At 42.6% G+C, this 14,032-nt stretch overlaps 2 protein-coding genes across 2 annotated transcripts; both read left to right on the top strand.

Moving 5' to 3' along the window:
• The first annotated feature begins 273 nt into the window (after positions 1-273).
• On the top strand, positions 274-1,269 carry LOC138907376 (uncharacterized). The gene is made up of 2 exons (XM_070197974.1): positions 274-647; positions 876-1,269. The coding sequence occupies exons 1-2, from the start codon at positions 274-276 to the stop codon at positions 1,267-1,269; spliced, it is 768 nt and encodes a 255-aa protein (XP_070054075.1).
• Positions 1,270-13,259: 11,990 nt separating this feature from the next.
• LOC138907375 (uncharacterized) lies at positions 13,260-13,760 on the top strand. The gene has a single exon (XM_070197973.1). It carries the CDS (start codon positions 13,260-13,262, stop codon positions 13,758-13,760), a length of 501 nt encoding a protein of 166 aa, XP_070054074.1.
• Positions 13,761-14,032: the final 272 nt, after the last annotated feature.

Below are 14,032 nucleotides of genomic sequence, written 5' to 3'. Positions count from 1 at the left end.
AAATAGACAAACAGTTCTGAGTCTTCAAGAGTGAATGAATTTTTGAATCTAAGTCCTCCATTGTTCCATGGTACTATAGTTGATGAAGATCCAATGTTGTGGCTGGAGGGTGTCAAGAAAACCCTCTAGGCGATGAAGGCATTTGATGATGAAGCTATGGAGATGGCTGCCTACCAACTTAGAGATGTGGCTGGCACGTGGTTTGAGATGTGGGAGAAGTAAAGAGATGAAGATGATGGTCCACCTACTTGGAAAAAATTTGAAGAGGCCTTTATGGCTAACTTCATACCAGAAAAAGATAGGGAAGCTAAGACTACAGAGTTCGAGCAGCTCAAGCAATGGAATAAAAGTGTGCAAGAGTACTACATGGAATTCATAAGTTTGGCTAAGCATGCTCCTCATATGGTTAAGACAAAAAAAGCAAGGATCCATAGGTTTTTTGGTGGTTTGGCTTACCATATTAAGGATACAACATCAGCTGCAGCGGTAGGAATGAGGGTTTTCTCCTCTGTTGTGGATTTCGCCAAGCAATTAGAAAAAGACAGACAACAAAGGAGAGAAGAAAAAGAGCGTAACAAGAAAGCTCGGACAACGGGCGAGTTTAGTGGCGCATACAGTGGAGGAGGAATAGGTTCCTCCAATAAGGGGTCATTAGCACCAACTCAGTCCAGTCATTAGTCAGGTGGTGGGTCTTTCTTTAGACGTACTCAGAGTTATGAAAACTAGTCTCGCCAGAATCAGAATTTTAGGAGACCATCCTCATATAGCCAGAGTCATATTGAGCAACATTCACAACAACAAGGTCTTTGTGGTACATGCAAGAGGCAACATTTAGGTCAGTGCAATCTCGGGTTCCACGGTTGCTATCATTGCAGAGACAGTGGTCATATAAAGGCAAGCTGCTCAAAGTTGCGACGTAATTTCAGTGGGAGATCAACTCGTCCTTCTAGTTCCTCAGGTACTAAAGTTGCACTATCTCAAGCTCGTGGTTCTCATAATCAGGTTGGGCATGGAGCAGGAAGAGGTGCATATCGAGTTACTCGAGGAGGGGGACAACCCCGTTTATTTGTTACACTTGATCGTCAAAGTGCAGAGGCATCTGCAGAAGTTATTACAGGTGTACTTTTAGTCTACTCACATAATAATTATTCCATAATTGATCTAGGTTTAACATTTGTGTACGTGACTCCATACTTTGCAATTAACCTCGGGCTAGAACTTGAACAACTTAGTGAGTCATTCCTAGTATCTACTCCAGTTGCCGAGTAAGTGAAAGCAACTGGAGTCTATAGAGGTTGTATAGTTTCAGTACAAGGTCGCAGCACCGAGGCCGATCTCATTGAGTTAGAAATGGTGGATTTTGAAGTAATCTTGGGTGTGGATTGGTTGTCTTCCTTCTATGCCATGTTAGATTATCATGCCAAGATAGTCAGGTTCCAACTTTCAAATGAAGAAGTCTTACTGTGGAAGGGTAGTTCAACATCGCTTGTACACAACAAATGATCAGTAAGGGGTGTCTCGCCTATTTGACTCACATCATTAATCCAAAATCAGAACCACCAGCTCTTCCATATGTGCCAGTTGTTAGAGAACTTCTAGAAGTTTTCCCAAATGACCTCCCCGAACTTCCTCCTGAAAGAAACATAGACTTTGGCATCGATATCATGTCAAGCACTCAACCCATATCTATACCTCCTTATAGGATGGCTCCGGCTGAACTTAATGAGTTGAGAGAACAGTTGGAAGATTTTTTGTGACAAAGGCTTCATCAGGCCGAATGTTTCACCGTGGGGTGCCCCGGTCCTATTTGTAAAGAAGAAAGACGGGTCTCTCAAAATGTGCTTTGACTATCAGCAGTTGAATAAAGTTACCATTAAGAACAAGTACCCACTGCCAAGAATTGATGATTTATTTGATCAACTTAAGGGTACAAAGTACTATTCAAATATAGACTTAAGATCGGGGTTGTTACACCCTATATTTTCGTACGTAAAAATGCGTCGTAAGAAAACTAATGTAGGACCAAAAATGAGATAATATTTAAAAGTATATAAATTAAGTTAATCATGTTACCTCTGAGGTTACAAATATTGAAGATCATGAACAACAAGTACAAAGAGGGTTGGACAGTTCAGAAGCTAAAGCAATTAAATAAAACAATGTTTCGTCGAAAGTCGACAAGTTGGGAATGTTATAACATGTACCTTTGGGGTGAGACTAGGGTGATTAACATGATAAGGAGATTATGTTATGATTTATATTAGTCGTATGACATCCGTGTGTTATGTTTTAATGTCAAGCGAGTTGTGGAACAAAAGTCGATGAAAGTCATCACAAGTTACACTCATAAGTTTTACTGAAATTTTGGGTCAAATGTAACTGCGATTTTCTCCCAATATACTTAGAGTTATGGGGTGTTCCACCCATCAAATTAAAGATCTATGAGTTTATTTTCCAACGCATTAAACCGTTTGTCAATACGACATTGGAGTAGAAAGATATGGGCATTTGTGCGATACTGCGCAAGCTGCTAGGTGACAAGTAGGTGTGTCACCTACTTGCTTAAATGAAAGCCCAAAAATGGGCCATTTCGGGTCGTCCAAAGAGGCCTTTTAAGGGCCTATTTTCTTCATATATTAGACTTAAAATAGATCATAATAACCAGACATAAGCTCTGCAAAGAATCCTCCCAAACATTTCCCACAAACCCTAATTGATTTTCTCTCCCTTTCAAGTTCCAATTGGAGGTAAAACCTAGAGTTTGAAGAACCAAGATAAGAGCTGAGTTATCCAACAAATAAGGTGAGTTTACTTCTCTCTTTCATCCAATTTTTCTTCTGTAAATTCATGGTAAGTCGTTCTATACTTGTAAGAACTCACGGGACGGTGATCGGAAGCCGTGAGTTCGAGTTATTCACTTGTAGCGGACTGTTTTGTGGACTGTTTTGTGTTGCTGTTGGGCTGCGTGTTTTACTACTATTTTGTGGAGTTTTGGAGGAGGAAGGGGGTTTATAAACACCATATAAATGTAGGGTGGTTGGCTGGTCGTTCGTCATAACATTTTCGGGTCGTTTGACACTACTACGGTGGTCGTTTTGTGTACGAAGAGATTGGGGTGTGTTGGGCTGTTTTGTAGTATTTGATGGTGTATATAGGGCTGGAAAATGATGTATATATGTTGTTATTGTTCTGTTCTTGTATTGTTGGTGTTATCTTGAATTTGGAGGAAGTAAGGATTATAGGGGAGATGCTGCCCGTTTTAATACAAAATAAGTTTGTCGTTCGTTGTGCGATAGTTGTACCTTTCGTAACTTAACGATAGTATTATTATCGTTCTTGTAGATTAAGGTGCAAAGAGGTGAGTTCAACTTGGTGATTGGAAAGATTGTGATAAGGTATGTTAAGGCTAAGCCTTCCTTCATTTTGGCATGATCTCGTAGCTACATGTGTTAGTAATGAGACAAAAAGAGAAGTTCATATTCATGAATTTATTCACACTATTCTAGTCTCATAAGTTACAATATTATTCCTTATCGAGATTCTATATTCAATTTAGTATTGTCTTCTTCCAGTCAAGAGAGCAACAAGCCTATATATACAGTATTACAGTATTTTCATTACCATCGAGCTATAATCGATGGGCAGGCCCCTATTGGGCAACCACTGATCAGATGGAAAGTTATATACCGAGCCTACTGTGGCCGAGCGCCTATGAGCGAGCCCAGCATGGTCGAGATACATAGCCTAGTATGGCCGAGCGCCTATGAGCGAGCCTACTATGGCACAACAGTTATATATACCGAGCCTTATAAGGTCGTACAATTATTTTACTTACTACATTGAAGGAGTTGAGTCAGTATCAACAGGTAAGTATATCTCCAGATCATCTTTGACTCCCAGTTACTTCCAGTTATTATATTATCAGTTCAGTTTTGATTTTCAGTTATGTTATTGCCTTACATACTCGGTACATTATTTTGTACTGACGTCCCTTTTCCGGGGATGCTGCATTTCATGCATGCAGGTTCAGATAGACAGACGAGTAGATCTCCTCAGTAGGTGTTTCCCGAGTTCAGCCTGATCGGTAAGCTCCATGCCTTTCGGAGTTGCCAGGTCTAGAGTGTTGTGTACATCTTATGTATATCTGTATATATGTTATGGGTAGGTCGGGGCCCTGTTCCGATCATAGTACATCTATCAGTAGAGGCTTGTAGACATATCCTGTTGGTTAGTGCAGTATGTTGGGTTTGTAGGCCTGGTATGTATAATTTGGTGGTTTGTCAGCTGTAGTAGCTATGACGGCCTTTTCAGCCTAGCTTTATATTGATGTTTAGTTAGCGCTAGTTTCCATTCAGTTTTATATTTTGCTTCGCAAATTGTCTTGCAAGGTGGCCCCATGGCCAAAGTATGACATTATGTGTTCAGAGTCCCTTAGTCGCAATTTGGTACGCCAGGTTAGGTGAGGCACCGGGTGCTTGTCTCGCTCCTAGGTTCGGGGCGTGACAAACTTGGTATCAGAGCAGTTCTATCCTAGGGAGTCTACAAGCCGTGTCTAGTAGAGTCTTGTTTATAGATGTGTTGTGCACCACATTATATAAGCAGGGCACTACAGGGCATTTAGGAGTTGGTTACCCTTCTTTGAAATCTAAATCGTGCTATAGAACTGAGTTATAGGAAATTTGAATTAAACTTATGTGTTGGTGTTTGCATGCACAGATGACGGTGACTAGGAAGACTACGGCTAGCCAGAGGAGAGATACAAGTAGTAGGTGAGGGGACCAGCAGGGTACCCCCAGTAGATGGGGCCCAGTCTGAGGCTCAAGGTGAGACCCCTACTCAGCCATTACCGGCTCCTCCACCAACTACGGAGATTCCTAGGGAAACCGCACATCCAGTTCCCCCTCCACTTCCATCAGATCGGGACTTAAGGAGTGCGGTGCATTTGTTGACACAGTTGGTAGCTACCCAGCAACAGGCTAGGGCATCAGCTAGTGCAGGAACTTCTGAGGGGTCTGGGAGTTCAAGGGTCCGAGAGTTTATTGCTTTGAGTCCCCCAGAGTTCACGGGGACAGATCAGAGGGAGGACCCACAGGATTTCATAGATCAGCTTCACAGGATCTTTCATGTTATGCATGCCACGGAGAAAGAGGCAGTTGAGCAAGCAGCTTTTCAACTCCGAGATATAGCCATCCTTTGGTATGAGGGATGGGAGAGGTCCAGGGGACGTGATGCACCTCCAGCTATTTGGGAGAATTTTTTAGATGCCTTCCTTGACCAGTACTTACCACGGGAGATCCGACAGGCTCGAGTCGATCAGTTTCTAGCCCTCAAGCAGGGTAATATGAGTGTTCGAGAGTATAGTCTCCATTTTGACTCATTGGCCAGATATGCACCATCCATAGTTGCTACTATGCGGGATAGGATTCACAGGTTTATAGCAGGGTTAGCCCCAGAGTTAACCGAGGCATGTGCCACCGCTGCATTGCAGGATAGTATGGATATCTCCCGGATTCAGGCATTCGCCCAGAATATAGAAAGGGGTAGGCGTCGGCAGCAGGGTACAGAGAGGGCTGAGCAAGGGCAACGTAAGAGGATGAGATTTCCCAGGTCTCAGGAGCAATCTCAGGGTAGTTATAGGACCCAGTACTTCGGACGGCCACCTAGGCCTCCGCCACCTCAGTTACAGGGTTACAGGTATGACTGTTATACTAAGTCAGGACCAGGTGAGAGCTCACGGGCGTCGGGTTTGCAGCGACATCGAGGATCTGCGCAGACATGGTCATTTCCTCCATGGTGTGACATCTGTGGTAGAGGACACTTGAGCCAATACCGAGCAAGTTCTGATGCTTGTTATACATGTGGGCGTCCAGGGCATATGATGCGAGATTGCCCAAATAGATATTCGGGGGGAATGGCACAACCAGCGAGTTCAGCAACAGGATCATCTATGTCAGTGCATCCTTCAGGGCGCGAGTCTCAGTCTTCGGCTGGTAGAGGTCGGGGCAGAGGTAGAGGTTCCAGTTCAAGTGGTAATCAGAACCGTATCTATGCTTTAGCGGGTCGACAGGACCAGGAGTCTTCACCAGACGTTGTGACATGTATATTAACCATTTGCTCTCACGATGCTTATGTTTGATAGACCCAGGATCTACTTTATCATATATTACCCCATTTGTCGCGAGGAAGTTTGGTATAGTGCCTGAAATACTAAGTGATCCTTTTGCGGTATCTACACCGGTCGGAGAATCAATTATTGCTAGACGGGTTTACCGAGGTTGTACGGTGACAATTTGTAGTCGTCAGACCTCAGCTGACCTAGTTGAGCTAGAGATGATGGATTTTGATGCTATCATGGGCATGGACTGGTTGGCAGCTTGCTATGCCACAGTTGATTGCCGAGCAAAGGCAGCCAGATTTCATTTTCCGGGTGAGCCAGTCCTTGAATGGGTAGGTAATACACCAACACCCAGAGGTAGGTTTATTTCCTATCTGAAGGCGAGGAAAATGATCGCAAAAGGGTGCATTTATCATATTGTGCGAGTTAGAGATGCAGATGCTGAGATACCTACACTTTAGTCTATTCCCGTAGTCAAAGAGTATGCAGATGTGTTTCCAGATGAGCTTCCAGGTATTCCTCCAGAGCGAGAGATTGATTTTAGCATCGATTTGCTTCCAGGAACTCAACCAATATCCGTCCCTCCGTATAGAATGGCACCTGGCGAATTGAAGGAGTTGAAGGAGCAGTTAAAAGATTTGCTGGAGAAAGGTTACATCAGGCCCAGTACCTCACCTTGGGGTGCACCAGTACTATTTGTGCGGAAGAAAGACGGCTCGCTGAGGATGTGTATCGATTATAGGCAGCTGAACAAGGTAACTATTAAGAATAAGTATCCACTTCCAAGGATCGATGACTTGTTTGATCAGTTGCAGGGGGCTAGATGCTTTTCAAAGATAGATTTGAGGTCGGGGTACCACCAGGTCAGAGTTCGGGAAAAAGATATTCCGAAGACAGCCTTCAGGACCCGATATGGCCACTTCGAGTTCCTTGTCATGTCCTTCGGGTTGACTAATGCACCCGCTGTATTTATGGACTTGATGAATAGCCTATTCCGGCCATTTTTAGATCTGTTCGTGATAGTATTTATTGATGATATTCTGGTTTATTCCCGTTCAGAGGATGAGCATGCGGACCACCTGCGAGCGGTACTCCAAACCCTCCGTGATCGTAAGTTGTATGCTAAGTTTTCTAAATGTGAGTTCTGGTTGAAGTCTGTAGCATTCTTGGGGCATATTGTATCAGATGAAGGGATAAAGGTGGACACTCAGAAGATTGAGGCCGTGAAATATTGGCCTAGACCTACCACTCCGACAGAGGTTCGTAGCTTTCTAGGCTTAGCAGGATACTATCGGAGGTTCGTAGAGGGTTTTTCTTCCCTTTCGGCACCATTGACGAAGTTGACACAGAAAGAAACTAAGTTTCAATGGACAGAGGCTTGTGAGCGGAGTTTCCAAGAGCTTAAGAACAGGTTGACCTCAGCTCCAGTTCTAACACTTCCAGAGGGTCTAGAGGGTTATGCCGTGTATTGTGATGCATCAGGTGTCGGGTTAGGATGTGTCCTGATGCAACATGGGAAGGTAATTGCATATGCTTCAAGGCAGTTGAGGAAGCACGAGAGGAATTATCCGACCCACGACCTCGAGTTAGCTGCGGTTGTCCATGCACTTAAGATATGGCGGCATTATTTATATGGTGTTCATGTTGATGTATTTACTGATCATAAAAGCCTACAATATATCTTCAAGCAGAAAGAGTTGAATTTGCGATAGAGGCGATGGCTTGAGTTATTGAAAGATTATGATGTTAACATTCTCTACCATCCAGGGAAAGCTAATGTTGTAGCAGATGCATTAAGTCGTCGATCTATGGGTAGCTTAGCACATGTATATCCCGAGAAAAGACAATTAGCTAGAGAGATTCATCAATTGTCTTCGTTGGGGGTTCGGTTAGTAGATTTTGAGGATGGTGGAGTTGTACTCCAAAACACTACAAAATCATCCCTCATAGCGGAAGTCAAGGAAAAGGCAGTACGAGGACCCAGAGTTGGTCGAGCTGAGAGAGCGAGTTCCGCAGCAGAAGAAACCACTGTTAGAGCTAAAGGGAGATGGGGTTCTCAGATATAGGGGTCGTTTGTGTGTTCCAGATGTAGCAGGGCTACGAGACAGGATTATGTCAGAGGCACATTATTCATGGTATTCCATCCATCCTGGGTCGACGAAGATGTATCATGACATTAAGGATGTGTACTGGTGGAATGATATGAAGAAGAACATTGCTGAGTTTGTCGCCCAATGTACTAGTTGCCAGCAAGTGAAGATAGAGCACCAGAAGCCTGGAGGGCTAATGCAGACTATAGAGATCCCGACATAGAAATGGGAGGCGATAAACATGGACTTTATCACGGGTTTACCTCGTTCTAATCGTAAGTTCGATTCCATATGGGTGATAGTCGATAGGCTCACGAAATCAGCTCACTTCCTACCGGTCAGATCTACATATACAGCAGAAGATTATGCCAAGTTATATATTAAGGAGATAGTGCGGCTACACGGAGTACCAGTTTCTATTATATCTGACCGTGGGGCTCAGTTTACAGCACATTTTTGGAGGTCATTTCAGAGAGGTCTAGGGACTCAGGTGAATCTCAGCACAGCTTTTCATCCACAGACTGATGGACAAGCCGAGCGCACAATTCAGACGCTCGAGGATATGTTACGAGTATGTGTGTTGGATTTTAAAAGAAGTTGGGATGAACATCTACCTCTTGTCGAGTTTGCATATAATAACAGTTACCACTCCAGTATTCAGATGGCTCCGTACGAGGCTTTGTATGGGCGTAAGTGCAGATCTCCTATAGGGTGGTTTGATGTTGGGGAATCTGGGTTATATGGGCCAGACCTGGTTCAACAGGCCATAGAGAAAGTAAAGCTTATCCGGGAGCGACTGTTGACAGCTCAGAGTCGTCAGAAGTCATATTCTGACGTGCGGCGACGAGACTTAGAGTTCAGGATTAATGACTGGGTATTCTTAAAGGTATCACCTATGAAGGGCGTGATGAGGTTTGGCAAGAAAGGCAAGCTTAGCCCACGGTATATTGGGCCTTATAGGATCATTCGGAGAGTGGGCCAAGTAGCTTATGAGTTAGAGTTGCCCTCAGAATTGGAGTCTGTCCATCCGATTTTTCACGTATCTATGCTACGGAAGTGCATTGGCGATCCTACCCGAGTGGTGCCCATGGATGATGTACAAATTGCAGAGGACTTGTCATACGAGGAAATTCTAGTTGCCATCCTAGACCGACAAATCCGCAATCTACGAAATAAGGAGGTAGCTTCCGTAAAGGTTTTATGGAGGAGCAAGAATGTAGAAGAGATGACGTGGGAATCGGAGGAAGAAATGAAGTCTAAATACCCCCACCTATTTCAAACTGAAGATATGGTTCGAGATGGGACGCTACAACATAGCTCTATGTAGGCTAGCAGGTCATCAGGTAAGCTTTTATTTTTCACTTTCAATATTTATGATTTACGGTCGGTGAGGCAAATTGCTGCTATTTATAAAGATTGGCCATATGTGGCATGCATAGTATGTTTCTGGCTACGTGCAGGTTGGTTTTAACCTAGTGTACGAAGGATACTTTGGCAAAATTTTCCAAAGTCTCTAAGAGTAAACATTCGAGGACGAATGTTCCCAAGGGGGGAGTGATGTTACACCCTATATTTTCGTATGTAAAAATGCGTCGTAAGCAAACTAATGTAGGACCAAAAATGAGATAATATTTAAAAGTATATAAAGTAAGTTAATCATGTTACCTCTGAGGTTACAAATATTGAAGATCATGAACAACAAGTACAAAGAGGGTTGGACAGTTCAGAAGCTAAAGCAATTAAATAAAACAATATTTCGTCGAAAGTCGACAAGTTGGGAATGTTATAACATGTACCTTTGGGGTTAGACTAGGGTGATTAACATGATAAAGAGATTATGTTATGATTTATATTAGTCGTATGACATCCGTGTGTTATGTTTTAATGTCAAGCGAGTTGTGGAACAAAAGTCGATGAAAGTCATCACAAGTTACACTCATAAGTTTTACTGAAATTTTGGGTCAAATGTAACTGCGATTTTCTCCCAATATACTTAGAGTTATGGGGTGTTCCACCCATCAAATTAAAGATCTATGAGTCTATTTTCCAACGCATTAAACCGTTTGTCAATACAACATTGGAGTAGAAAGATATGGGCATTTGTGCGATACTGCGCAAGCTGCTAGGTGACAAGTAGGTGTGTCACCTACTTGCTTAAATGAAAGCCCAAAAATGGGCCATTTCGGGTCGTCCAAAGAGGCCTTTTAAGGGCCTATTTTCTTCATATATTAGACTTAAAATAGAGCATAATAACCAGACATAAGCTCTGCAAAGAATCCTCCCAAAAATTTCCCACAAACCCTAATTGATTTTCTCTCCCTTTCAAGTTCCAATTGGAGGTAAAACCTAGAGTTTGAAGAACCAAGATAAGAGCTGAGTTATCCAACAAATAAGGTGAGTTTACTTCTCTCTTTCATCCAATTTTTCTTCTGTAAATTCATGGTAAGTCGTTCTATACTTGTAAGAACTCACGGGACGGTGATCGGAAGCCGTGAGTTCGAGTTATTCACTTGTAGCGGACTGTTTTGTGGACTGTTTTGTGTTGCTGTTGGGCTGCGTGTTTTACTACTATTTTGTGGAGTTTTGGAGGAGGAAGGGGGTTTATAAACACCATATAAATGTAGGGTGGTTGGCTGGTCGTTCATCATAACATTTTCGGGTCGTTTGACACTACTACGGTGGTCGTTTTGTGTACGAAGAGATTGGGGTGTGTTGGGCTGTTTTGTAGTATTTGATGGTGTATATAGGGCTGGAAAATGATGTATATATGTTGTTATTGTTCTGTTCTTGTATTGTTGGTGTTATCTTGAATTTGGAGGAAGTAAGGATTATAGGGGAGATGCTGCCCGTTTTAATACAAAATAAGTTTGTCGTTCGTTGTGCGATAGTTGTACCTTTCGTAACTTAACGATAGTATTATTATTGTTCTGGTAGATTAAGGTGCAAAGAGGTGAGTTCAACTTGGTGATTGGAAAGATTGTGATAAGGTATGTTAAGGCTAAGCCTTCCTTCATTTTTGCATGATCTCGTAGCTACATGTGTTAGTAATGAGACAAAAAGAGAAGTTCATATTCATGAATTTATTCACACTATTCTAGTCTCATAAGTTACAATATTATTCCTTATCGAGATTCTATATTCAATTTAGTATTGTCTTCTTCCAGTCAAGAGAGCAACAAGCCTATATATACAGTATTACAGTATTTTCATTACCATCGAGCTATAATCGATGGGCAGGCCCCTATTGGGCAACCACTGATCAGATGGAAAGTTATATACCGAGCCTACTGTGGCCGAGCGCCTATGAGCGAGCCCAGCATGGTCGAGATACATAGCCTAGTATGGCCGAGCGCCTATGAGCGAGCCTACTATGGCACAGCAGTTATATATACCGAGCCTTATAAGGCTGTACAATTATTTTACTTACTACATTGAAGGAGTTGAGTCAGTATCAACAGGTAAGTATATCTCCAGATCATCTTTGACTCCCAGTTACTTCCAGTTATTATATTATCAGTTCAGTTTCGATTTTCAGTTATGTTATTGCCTTACATACTCGGTACATTATTTTGTACTGACGTCCCTTTTCCGGGGACGCTGCATTTCATGCATGCAGGTTCAGATAGACAGACGAGTAGATCTCCTCAGTAGGTGTTTCCCGAGTTCAGCCTGATCGGTAAGCTCCACGCCTTTCGGAGTTGCCAGGTCTAGAGTGTTGTGTACATCTTATGTATATCTGTATATATGTTATGGGTAGGTCGGGGCCCTGTTCCGATCATAGTACATCTATCAGTAGAGGCTTGTAGACATATCCTGTTGGTTAGTGCAGTATGTTGGGTTTGTAGGCCTGGTATGTATAATTTGGTGGTTTGTCAGCTGTAGTAGCTATGACGGCCTTTTCAGCCTAGCTTTATATTGATGTTTAGTTAGCGCTAGTTTCCATTCAGTTTTATATTTTGCTTCGCAAATTGTCTTGCAAGGTGGCCCCATGGCCAAAGTATGACATTATGTGTTCAGAGTCCCTTAGTCGCAATTTGGTACGCCAGGTTAGGTGAGGCACCGGGTGCTTGTCTCGCTCCTAGGTTCGGGGCGTGACAGGGGTACCATCAGTTGAGAATCAGAGAAGAGGATATATCTAAAACAACCTTTAGAACTCGCTAAGGGCCCTATGAATTTCTAGTAATGTCCTTCGGGTTGACAAATGCTCCAGCTGCATTTATGGACCTCATGAACAGCGTTTTCAAGCCACTCCTTGATACCTTTATTATTATGTCTATAGACGATATTCTGGTATACTCTAAAGGAAAGGAAAAGCATGCAGAGCACCTCAAGATAGCCTAGCAAACCTTGAAGGAGAATGAGCTTTATGCCAAGTTTTCAAAATGTGAGTTCTGATTGCAGTCAGTGGTATTCTTAGGCCACGTGGTATATAGTGAAGGCATAAAAGTATACCATCAGAAGACAAAAGCAGTCAAGAACTGGCCAAGGCCAACAACACCAACCGAAATCAGGAGTTTCTTGGGATTAGATGGCTACTATAGAAGGTTTGTAGAGGGATTTTCCTCACTTGCAGCTCCATTAACTAAGTTGACCTAGAAAGCAGTTAAGTTCCAGTGGTCAGATGCTTGTGAGTAGAGTTTATAAGAGTTAAAGAAGAGGTTGACCACTGCACCTGTGTAAACCTTGCCGACAGGTTCGGGTGGGTTCACAGTGTATTGTGATGCCTCCATAGTTGACCTTGGTTGTATTCTTATGCAAGATGAAAAAGTTATTGCTTATGCTTCCAGGCAGTTAAAAATCATGAGAAGAACTACCCCACACACGACATGGAGTTTGCAGTAGTGGTGTTTCCATTAAAGATATGGCGATACTACCTTTATGGCGATCATTCTGAAGTGTTTATAGATCACAAAAGCCTCTAGTACATTTTCAAGCAGAAAGAATTAAATTTGAGACAGAGAAGGTGGCTCTAACTATTGAAAGATTATGACATCAATATCCTTTATCACCCGGGTAAAGCTAATGTGGTAGCAGACGCACTTAGTAGGAAGTCAATGGGTGTCTTGGCCCATCTTGTAGTACAAAGGCTATCTTTGGGTCGAGAAATTCAAAAACTAGCAAATGATGAAATTAGATTGGATGAGACCGAAGAAGGAGGTACAACTGCTGATGCCTTAGCAAAATCCTATCTTGTTGCGCATATTAAAGCTAAGCAAGACAAAGATCCGTACTTAGTGAAGTTAAAAGAAGGAGTCAGAAACAAAGAAATCACTGCTTTAACTCTAGGAAGTGATAGAGTTTTGAAGTTGAATGATCGGTTATGTGTGCCTGATGTAGATGGTCTTAGGAAGGCTATAATGGAAGAAGCTCACAGCTCGAGGTACTCTATCCACCCAGGTTTTACCAAAATGTATCTTGACATGAAAGAGTTGTACTGGTGGAAACGCATGAAGAAGCAAGTAGCAGATAATGTGGCTAAATGTTTGAATTGCCAGAAAGTCAAAGCCGAGCATCAGAGACCCGGTGGCCTAGCTCAAGATATAGAGATACCATAATGGATATGAGAGATGATTAATATGAATTTCATAGTAGGTCTGCCACGCACATACCGTAAGCGTGATTCAATTTGGGTTATTCTAGACCAACTCACAAAGTTCACCCATTTCTTACCAGTAAAGACGATAGATTCTGCAGAGCAGTATGCACAGTTGTACATCAAAGAAATAGTCTTATTGCATGGTACTCCAGTTTCAATCATATCTGACAGAGTCCCTCAGTTCACGACGTATTTTTATCAGGCATTTCAGAAAAGGTTAGGTACCAAGGT

Source organism: Nicotiana tomentosiformis, chromosome 3 (genome assembly GCF_000390325.3).
Source record: "Nicotiana tomentosiformis chromosome 3, ASM39032v3, whole genome shotgun sequence".
Lineage (NCBI taxonomy): Eukaryota > Viridiplantae > Streptophyta > Magnoliopsida > Solanales > Solanaceae > Nicotiana > Nicotiana tomentosiformis.
Note: the sequence above shows the minus strand (reverse complement) of the source record. Positions and strands in the feature narration are given on the sequence as shown.

Coding starts and splice junctions, on each gene's coding strand:
- LOC138907376 (XM_070197974.1), top strand. CDS start 274: ATGGCTAACTTCATACCAGAAAAAGATAGGGAAGCTAAGACTACAGAG. Junction 648..875: donor ATAGGTTCCTCCAATAAGGG/GTCATTAGCACC, acceptor CTATCATTGCAG/AGACAGTGGTCATATAAAGG.
- LOC138907375 (XM_070197973.1), top strand. CDS start 13,260: ATGGGTGTCTTGGCCCATCTTGTAGTACAAAGGCTATCTTTGGGTCGA.